The 10,481-nt window shown below is 36.8% G+C and overlaps 2 protein-coding genes across 2 annotated transcripts in view; both read left to right on the plus strand.

Moving 5' to 3' along the window:
• The window catches only part of LOC107750803 (40S ribosomal protein S27-like), a 3,894-nt gene extending 2,244 nt beyond the window's left edge, over positions 1 to 1,650 (plus strand). The window contains exon 4 of the mRNA XM_016566324.1: positions 1,433 to 1,650. Within this exon, the coding sequence (XP_016421810.1) occupies positions 1,433 to 1,461 (29 nt within the window). The 3' untranslated portion in view covers positions 1,462 to 1,650. The remainder of the gene's footprint in view (positions 1 to 1,432) is intronic.
• Positions 1,651 to 7,116: 5,466 nt separating this feature from the next.
• The window catches only part of LOC107750809 (neuronal acetylcholine receptor subunit alpha-7-like), a 19,547-nt gene continuing 16,182 nt past the window's right edge, over positions 7,117 to 10,481 (plus strand). The window contains exons 1-4 of the mRNA XM_016566333.1: positions 7,117 to 7,266; positions 8,089 to 8,228; positions 8,684 to 8,728; positions 9,293 to 9,402. Coding sequence (XP_016421819.1) covers positions 7,215 to 7,266; positions 8,089 to 8,228; positions 8,684 to 8,728; positions 9,293 to 9,402 — 347 coding nt within the window. The 5' untranslated portion in view covers positions 7,117 to 7,214. The remainder of the gene's footprint in view (positions 7,267 to 8,088; positions 8,229 to 8,683; positions 8,729 to 9,292; positions 9,403 to 10,481) is intronic.

The following is a 10,481-nucleotide window of genomic DNA, read 5'->3' on the forward strand; positions in this document are numbered from 1 at the left end:
ACTTTTGAATTAACGGCTGTTCGGCGTCAATTGCTTGAATGCAACAACAAAATACAACGTCAAACTCACTTTAGCCTATATATAAAACATATAACTTTTATTAACAAAACAAATAAAAATACACCATGCTATAGGGCAGCTATATGCCTAATATAAAATAACAAATAACTTACGTAAAGTTAAGTATACAAAACTGGAAATAAGTAAACATGTATAATATATAACCAAATAAATAAGAAACGTAGAACGTTTATTAGCAAAACGAATGTCAAATAAAATAAAATGACACAAAAGTTTAAATAAAGTAAAAATCAGCAAACAATGTGGAACCAATTAAATAAGAAACGAACGTTTAAAAAAACGTCCAAAATCACCTTAGATAAACGGCAAAAGTCAACAGGCTTTTCAAAATCCAAAATATTGCCAAACAGGCGCTTTTGCATCTAGTTTCGAAACTAAATCATCCGCGATCGTCTTGTCTGTCTCACCTCACTCTTCTTGTCAGTCAACTCGACTCACTCTCCTCACTAGAGAAATTAAATCTGATCTGTGATGCGACTGTCATTCGGCACGCTGCATTGAGCAGCCGCGTTCAGTTTTTAATTGTAGTGTCTGTTCTTTTACTGAACTAAATGATTTTTATTACTATAAAAAAATCAAAACGACGGTGGGGGTCGGTGACACGGTGGGCAAGTGACGTAACCGGTGTTGCGGCTTAACACCGTCTATCGCGGCAAGCCTACATATCGCGGCAAGCCTACATTTCAAAGTCCAAAATATTGCCAAACAGGCGCTTTTGCATTTCGTTTCTAAACTAAATCATCCGCGATCGTCTTGTCTGTCTCACCTCACTCTTCTTGTCAGTCATCTGGACTCACTCTCCTCGCTGGAGAAATGAAATCTGATCTGTGATGCGACTGTCGTTCGGCATGCTGCATTGAGCAGCCGCGTTCAGTTTTTAATTGTAGTGTCTGTTCTTTTAAAGAACTAAATGATTTTTATTACTATAAAAAATCAAAATGATGGTGGGGGTCGGTGCCGCGGTGGGCAAGTGACGTAACCGGTATTGCGGCTTAACACCGTCTATCGCGGCAAGCCTATATTGCAGTAATTTAGGGGTTTGTTGTGCATGAAATTTTCTGAGTATTCATATATTCATTGTCACAGGTCTGCAGTGTATTATAGTCTCTCTGATTTCTTTCAGACCTTTTAAACTCATGCAAACGTTTAGCTGATGTTAATAGATGTTCAGCTAAATTTCATGTGGATGATTGTCGTCTTGTAGGTTGCAGGCACTTGTGGGTTGATTATCCTATTTATTAGAGCTTTATTAGACCTATTTGAGCATTGGCTCAACCAGTGAAATGTTGCGAGTTGGATGTGGGATCTTTTTCTGATAATGACCTCTCTCTTTTTCTTATGATTTCTCCAGGGTGTTCCTTCAGAAGGAAGCAGCATTAAGATGTTTTCTGGATGCTTTGTTGGAGAGAGAGGGAGGAGACGGACCGGCCTCAGTGACAGCAGCCTGATTATTTCAAGCAAGAGATGAAGTAGATCCAATCACCAGGTCTGAAGAACCGACAAGAACACCCTCCAACCTAGTGTCTCTTTTCTCTCTGTCTCAGTCTCAATAAAATGTTTGGGCTACAATGTTGCTGAGGATTTTGTTCAAACTGTCATGTTTCATACACATGGGTGATTTAGTTGATCAGAATTTTGACTATTCAAGCCTTACCAAAGTTACTCTGAGAAAAAGAAATGATCAAACAAACAATTTAATATGCCGCTATGGTGCTCAGGAAACCCACTAGTCTCAGTCTCAATAAAATGTTTGGGCTACAATGTTGCTGTGATGAGGATTTTGTTCAAACTGTCATGTTTCATACACATGGGTGATTTAGTTTATCAGAATTTTGACTATTCAAGCCTTACCAAAGTTACTCTGAGAAAAAGAAATGATCAAACAAACAATTTAATATGCCGCTATGGTGCTCAGGAAACCCACTACCATGAATGCTAAAATCATTTAAACCGCGAGTCTTTTATTATGCTGCTTAATATTTCTATGGGAACTGTTTTTCAAGATTCTTTAATGAATAGAAAATTAAAAAGTGCATTTATTTGAAACATTCTTTTGTAACATACGAAAAGTCTTTATAGTGTCATTTCTTATTAATGTGTCTTTGCTGAATAGAAGTATACATTTCATTAGGAATTGTAATATTGCTAAAAGAAAAACACAAATCAAAATGTTTCAGTTTTATTTAATTTAATTTGACCAACACTGAATGGAAGCAAGCACTTATGATTTGAAAAATCTTAGAACTAGATAATTGCCTGTATGTTTTCCCTGAAAATACCCATCTAAAAATGTAGTATTGCTTAATAAGAGTCGTATTACTGAGGTTCTGGCTAAATGTAATAAAACCCTGCAGTAAAAACGCATTAAGATTTCTGAATAGCTTTTCAAATAGCATTTCTTCCCAGTATTCATAAAATACTCATACAGATGACATTCATTATCAAGGCCAAGGGACCAAAGGCCCAGATGAGTGGGTTATTGAACAGTAACCCACTGTGTGTAGAATGGCAGTGTTCAAATAGCATCAGTGGATGACATTTTATTAATCATTACCTGAGAGAAGAACCGCAAGTTAAAGTGATACATGAAAAGATCCATCGGAAAAAGCGGTTAGCTTACAATACTGTATATGAGATGAACTGTCAATAATCCCCTATTAAGTGTAGGAATGTCTGTGCTAGAATACTCCATTTAAACCGCGAGTCTTGTATTATGCTGCTTAATATTTCTATGGGAACTGTTTTTCAAGATTCTTTAATGAATAAATTAAAAAGTGCATTTATTTGAAACATTCTTTTGTAACATACGAAAAATCTTTATAGTGTCATTTCTTATTAATGTGTCCTTGCTGAATAGAAGTATACATTTCATTAGGAATTGTAATATTGCTAAAAGAAAAACACAAATCAAAATGTTTCAGTTTTATTTAATTTAATTTGACCAACACTGAATGGAAGCAAGCACTTATGATTTGAAAAATCTTAGAACTAGATAATTGCCTGTATGTTTTCCCTGAAAATACCCATCTAAAAATGTAGTATTGCTTAATAAGAGTCGTATTACTGAGGTTCTGGCTAAATGTAATAAAACCCTGCAGTAAAAACGCATTAAGATTTCTGAATAGCTTTTCAAATAGCATTTCTTCCCAGTATTCATAAAATACTCATACAGATGACATTCATTATCAAGGCCAAGGGACCAAAGGCCCAGATGAGTGGGTTATTGAACAGTAACCCACTGTGTGTAGAATGGCAGTGTTCAAATAGCATCAGTGGATGACATTTTATTAATCATTACCTGAGAGAAGAACCGCAAGTTAAAGTGATACATGAAAAGATCCATCAGAAAAAGCGGTTAGCTTACAATACTGTATATGAGATGAACTGTCAATAATCCCCTATTAAGTGTAGGAATGTCTGTGCTAGAATACTCAAACTCATCTGTACAGAGTTTAAAATCCCACAGCGCAGCACACTGACAGATAGCAGCCTTTGTCAGGAAGCTGTGGTGTCGTGTCATTTAGTTTCCGAGATCATTAGTTGATTGCTTCTCTCTGCCGAACTGCTATCTTCAGTGGCTCCTGAATGATAATATGATGAAATCAATTCAATTGCATTCTCTACCCTCCAGGAACGAGACCAGTGGACTAAATTGTCTGTGTCCCTCCTTAACCAAATCAACTGCAAATTGTGGCTGCCTAATGACGCCTTGTGGGAATGAAACTGCAGCCTCATGGGAGGATCTCATGATTACTTTCAAGAGTCAAAACTTTAGTATACTCCAGTACCTTCTCTTATTATAGATAGATATAGATATTATATTGTTTACTCATTTTTTCTTATGAATTCATCAGGATGCATCTTTACCACATGGTGTTCTCCTGTGAACCATGTTTCGGAACAATGCAGTCATGCTATGGATAATAATTTTCCCATTATGAAGAACATTAGTCTAAATACCATACACTTTGCTCTCTATTTCATACTGTACTAGAGCAAGAGGCCAGCTTCAACCGTTCTGTACAAATGCAGTTCCCAAAATGACCACATAGTGTCAGAAAATCTGTAACCCAGAAGTCTGCTTTAGCTTTTTGTTTTAGCACATGTGGTTTTCTGTTTTGACTACATATGCATTTTGAGTGCCTTATTCATCATCAAAACATGCTCTGTTGGCAAAAAAGAAAAAAGCTATGTTAATATATTGCACAGGACCAACTTATTATATTTATTAAAAATACATTTATATTAATTTAATTGCAAACAATGAAGTTAGTGAGGAAGATCATTTTGGGGGGTCCATGGCATCTAAAAGTTCGAAAACCGGTAAGAGTTTCCTCCTTCTGTTGAGCACAAAAGAGGATATTTAGAAGAATGTTGGCAACCAAACAGCTGACGGTAACTTCCATAATATTTTTTTCCATATTATTATGGAAGTCAGTGGCTACCATCAAATATTTGGTTACCAAATTTCTTCAATTTATCTTCGTCTGTGCTAAACAGAAGAAAGAAATTAATACAGGTTTGGAACAAGAGAAAGGTGAGTAAATCATGACAGAATTTTCTTTTTTTGGGGGTGAACTATCCCTAAACAATAGCCTCATATTTATTGTTGCCATGATTTAGCGTTGCCATTGCCTTACAATGAGATGCTCTCAAGGGTGAACTTGACCTTCAGCCTCCACAATCCCTAAACTCACATTCAGCTCTGGCTCCATTCTGTTATGCAAAATGGCCAGTTTTCACAGTCCAATCAATTCCTGGTAGACTTTAGGTTTCCACATACTCTTGAGAGCATTTAAGCACTCTCTTTAAAAAAGCCCCCAAAACAATAACACCTAAAACTGGACAGGTAAGAAACCCTCCTGCTAAATGGAATCACATCTCGTCATCATCATTTTTAATGCCGCCGTCTTTAGTTGATATATTAAACGCTTGTTTTCCACGACATATCTATATGTTATACCGCTGTTAGAGTGAAAGCCTCTCCAGATGCCTGACTGTGAGTTCCGCTCACCTCGGCTCCCTCCTCATGTGAAGAGGCTACCGAAGGGCATCTGTAGTAATAGGGTAATCTATTATAGGGCTCTCACTCGCTCTCTGGTTTCCCATTCCCCGGCCCCTGTCTCAGCACTTCGTCAGGACGAATGAGAGGAGGAGTTTAACTAAGCACATTACTGTGTGCCACTTGCATATCCCAGCACAATTAAACCCCCTCCACCATAATCTCCGTTATAACATTAACACACACACACACAAGCATGCCTGAACATGCTTGACTTTACTGGTATGCCTCACCGATTAAAAAAAAAATTTTTTTTTGTATACTTGGTAAATTTCACACTGTAAAAAGCAATTAGCCCACATTGTATCTAGCTTTTCTGAGTCACAGATACTAAAAAGTGTAAATTACTTTGAATCACACACATGTTAGAACAATAATATTCTCCCAAATTTTGCCCCAGCTAGCCTAAAAGAGCCATCTGAGCAAACAATTTCATATTAAATGGAAGTTACTTCCCAGCAAGCATTGCGGAAGAATACATGATTACTGTTACTGTTATAGGCTGTGATTTTTTTTATGGCAATGTTGTTGTTTTCTGTTACTTTTACAATGACGTTGTGTTGTGATGTTCAAAGCTTTCCGCATTTTGTAACGCGACGCAATTTAGACACTCTCAGGCCGGAAGTACTCACTCTAAGGCCGGAAGTACACACGCGCTCCGATTTAACATGCTTGGCTGTAAGACACCTTAGGACTCAAGGGGGCGATAGTTATATTCAAATACCTATGACATTAAACCGGATATATATATATATTGCTATAAAACATAGGCTACTGTCTCAGGTTAGATGTTTTAGTGGAACTTTAAATGACTTGATCATCTAAATTCTCTGCCATAACAGTTGTTGAAAGAGAAAATGGGCGTAAAATAGACATTTACACAAATTTCCGCTATACACACCTGTTTTAGCGTTTTAGATGTGTGTCTTATTAAAGTTTTTCAGTATAATTAATCTACTTTCTCTTCTTTAGAGGCAGATGGAGAGCTACATTGTTTCTGGTCAACTCAAGGGTTTGTAGCAAAATGAAATAATATCGCTGTTGAGGACAGAAAATTATTTTGATAAGTTTAGACATCTCTTTAGTAGGCTACTTTAAATTTGTTCCTATTTAATTCACAATACTTTGTGTCATCTCATCATCTCTTCATCTCTCGATAAAAATTAAATACAGTGAAACAAAATTCTATTTTAATACATTTTAAAATGTAATTTATTCCTGTGATGGCAAAGATGATTTTTTAGCAGTCAATACTCCAGTCTTCAGAAATCTTTCTAATATACTGATTTGGTGCTCAAGAATCATTTCTCATTATTAACAATGTTTCAAACAATTGTGCTGCTGTCATTTTTGATGAATATAATGCAGCCTTGTTGAATCAAATTAGAATTTCTTTTTTAAATCATACTAACCTCAAGCCTAGCCTATAATATATTAAAATGAGAAAACCCCTAAATCCAGCAATGCTTCTGTATACCTTTTGACAAGAACATCTTTTATATAACAAAAGCTTTTCTGCTGTGACACATTTCACTTTTTCTGAAGATGATAGCCTCACTTTGAGAATTTGTGCGATTCTATAAAACCACAAATGATGGAGAAGGAAAGTGGGACAAAGAGAGAGAGAAGAAAGAGATTAGGATTTAACCGAATGTGATTATTTTAGGTAGACGGGAAGATCAGTTCCCCCTTTCCCCTTTTTTGTCCTTGATCTCCCTCCCTTTGTATTCCCAATCCTCCTCCTCATTCATCTGTCCTTCTTAGGGAATCTCAGAGATTTGGGTGGAGAGAAAGCTGACTTGTGAGTCTCAAATCAATCAGGTCTTTTTTTCCCCTTTTCTCTCACTTGCTGCGATTTGCCGACATCACGGGTAGTCTCTCTCTCTCTCTCTCTCTCTCTCCTCCTCCTCCTCCTCTCTCTCTTCCACATCTATTCTGTCCACTGCTTGCATCAAGCCAGCTCTTGCTTTCCTCTCCTCTCCTTCACTCCACCAGGATATTTCCTTCTCCTCTTTCCATATCCGAACATATTCCTGTTTTTCTGCCCTGCTTTTCCTTCATATCTCCTGGAATGTGGCACTCTTTGGCTTTCACTCTATGTGGGATCTCCGCTTTGATCCAGGGTAGGTTCCTCACTATGTGCACATGCATGTAAGTATATAAATCTGTGTGTGTATGAAACAATTGTTTAGGAAAGAGAAGGCAAACATTTTAAAAGAAAGCAGCATAAGATCTTGGGTTTTTATTTTATTATTATTATTTTTTGGTTCTCTCATATGTGCGCTCTGCAAACCTGTTTGCCTGTGGGCAACCTTGTGCCACCAGATGTTTCGTGTGTGTGTGTGTGTGTGTTTTACCACTGTTGCAGTCAAGAGAGAGAGAAAGAGAAAAAATCAGATGGAATCGGAGGGACGAGAGGCAGAATGAAACAAAATTGCTTTGCCATGAAGAATTAGATGCTGCAATCATAAATTGCACCTTCTCTCCCCCTCCCGTCTCTCTCTCTCTCTCTCTCTCGTTCATTCTCTGTCTGTCGGACTGTCTGTCTGTCTATCTATCTGTCTGTCTGTGTCTGTCTGTCTGTCTGTCTGTCTGTCTATCTGTCTGACTGTCTGTCTATGACTCTGTCTGTCTATCTGTCTGTCTGTCTGTCTATCTATCTGTCTGACTGTCTGTTGTTTTATTGTTCCATCTGTCAGTCATTCTATCTCGGCTCAGTGAATGAATGTCTTGATTTGAAGTCTCTGTTCTGGGCTGTACAGTATATTCATGTCTTTCTATCTATCTATCTATCTATCTATCTATCTATCTGTCTGTCTGTCTGTCTGTCTGTCTGTTGTTTTATCGTTCCATCTGTCTATCATTCTATCTCGGCTCAGTGAATGAATGTCTTGATTTGAAGTCTCTGTTCTGGGCTGTACAGTATATTCATGTCTTTCTGTCAGTGTCGGTGCAAGGTCCATACCAGCGGACCCTGTTGAATAACCTCCTGAAGGATTATAACCGCATGGAAAGGCCTGTTGCAAACGACTCTCAACCTCTCACTGTCTTTCTGTCTATGAGCTTGATACAGATCATGGATGTGGTAAGTCACTCTTTTTCTTTTTATTGCCTTCATCTGTGTTGTGGAGTATGGAGTTTATCTGATAACCCAAGGTGTATTTTTTCTGGTTCCTCTTGTCTTTACGTGGTCACTTTTTTCTGTTGTGGCATCTTTGTTAACCATGTTTTATTGACCCATTAAATTATTATACAATATGCTTCTCAAATGCTCTGCATACTGCTTTCTGAGCCTGGCTGAAATTTGTGTTCCACGAATTTGTTTCATGATCTTCTTTAACCCTTTGGCTGTTTTCTTGTCACCACCTATTAACATATTGATGCTAGTTCAAGAAATGTTTCTGAAATTGTCTAGAGCTGAAAATGGTGATCTTTTTTTTCAGCTTTTGCTAAGTGGTATTTACAGTTGTCATTCTGTGACATTTATCTTTAAGCTCACAATTGGTTTTGAACTCACTCTAACTTTTCTTGCTCATACAGGATGAGAAAAATCAAGTATTGACCTCCAATATCTGGCTTAACATGGTAAGCCACATCTTAGTAGTTAGTAGTCTTTTGTTTAAATAAATGACCTAATAATATATCATTATATCTATGACATCAGTTCTTCTGGGTTCAGTACAGATTTGATGATGATTACCACAAAATTAACTTCCACTTGTCGTTTTTCTTCAAGAAAATGAAGGACAATCTGGTTTACAGCGAGGCACTTACAATGGAAGTAAATGGGGCCAATCCATAAATATTAAAGTACTCACTCTATTAATAGTAAAGCCACAAAACTTTGTTGACATAACAATGTCACTCTTAAAACAACTTTAAAATTGATGATTTAAACAACTTTATAGCTCAAATAATACATGAATTTGAACATATTTAATGTATTTTCTTTTCTAAAATGATGCATTTCTCAAAAAATCCTCCAAATTTCTACCCCATTCACTTATTATAACCTTGCTTTTTTTGCTCTTTTTTTTAAAGGTCATGAGTCAAAATATTAAATCTATTAAATCTGGCCTTATAAAGCATACTAATACATGTACATGTGTTGAAACAGCTGACACAGTTCTTTCTCTATATATTCTTCAGCACTGGTATGATCATTATCTGCAGTGGAACCAATCTGAGTACCCAGGTGTCAAAAACCTTCGCTTCACCACAGACCAAGTGTGGACACCAGACATCCTGCTCTACAATAGGTATATAAGCATTTGTATTACTGAAACAAGACATTTTTTCCATTCATATTATTACATTGAATTGTATTATTCTCACTTTGTAAGGTGGTTTTGTTTTGCTTTTCTTTTGGGGATATATTTCCATCTTGCGTCTTGTATCTGAGTACCTATTTTCTCATTTGTAAGTCACTTTGGAAAAAACGTAAGTGAAGCAAGTATATGGTACATCCCTCAACGAGATATGAAGTAATAGATTTGAAATCCAATAATTACAGTGATCATGCAGACAGATACTTCAGAATAAGAAGACAATCCTTCAGTGAAATGATATACTTTCAAGCACAACATCAAAAATAGTTATCCGTGTGTGCTTGGGCAAAGAATCCTTGGGAACTGGAATCAGCAGACATTAGTTTGTGCGTGTGTGATTGAGGATTGCGGTATTGGGGCTATAATTCAAAGTGTGGGGCTAAACAGAAGAGCAACTACAGATCAATGAACTGAAAATTTGGTCCTTGGGCAAAAGCAGATCGTTTAGTCGAAGAGCTGGTGTCCAAACAGCCTGTTAACATCCTTCGCTGTTGACTTCCCGTTTTTTTTTTAATTCAGAGCTGATTCACTTGGGAGCTTGCTACTTAGTTGTACATTAAATTTAATCATGGCCTTAAGCTAATTTTTGAAAAGGACATTATTAATTCCTACCTTGTTATAACCTTACGAACCACAATAATCTTTTCTCATATTTAGCTTTCACTTTGAGTTAATCTGAAGACTACCTAAATTTGCATCAAGATTTTGTCCTTATCGCTGTCTCTGAATGTTAATCATGTCTTTGTCTTGAAAAAAAAAAGATGTTGGAGCTGTGGCTTGGTATTTTTTAAAGGGGTCATATGATGCTGCTAAAAAGAACATTATTTTGTGTATTTGGTGTAATGAAATGTGTTTATGCGGTTTAAGGTTAAAAAAACACATTATTTTCCACATACTGTACATTATTGTTTCTCCTCTATGCCTCGCCTTTCTGAAACGCGTGTTTCCGGTGTGTTGTGGTTGACCGAATACCTCAAGCGTGTGACGGAAATGTTACGCCCCTTACCATA

Source organism: Sinocyclocheilus rhinocerous, unplaced genomic scaffold, assembly GCF_001515625.1.
Source record: "Sinocyclocheilus rhinocerous isolate Xijiao unplaced genomic scaffold, SAMN03320098_v1.1 scaffold2437, whole genome shotgun sequence".
Taxonomy (NCBI): domain Eukaryota; kingdom Metazoa; phylum Chordata; class Actinopteri; order Cypriniformes; family Cyprinidae; genus Sinocyclocheilus; species Sinocyclocheilus rhinocerous.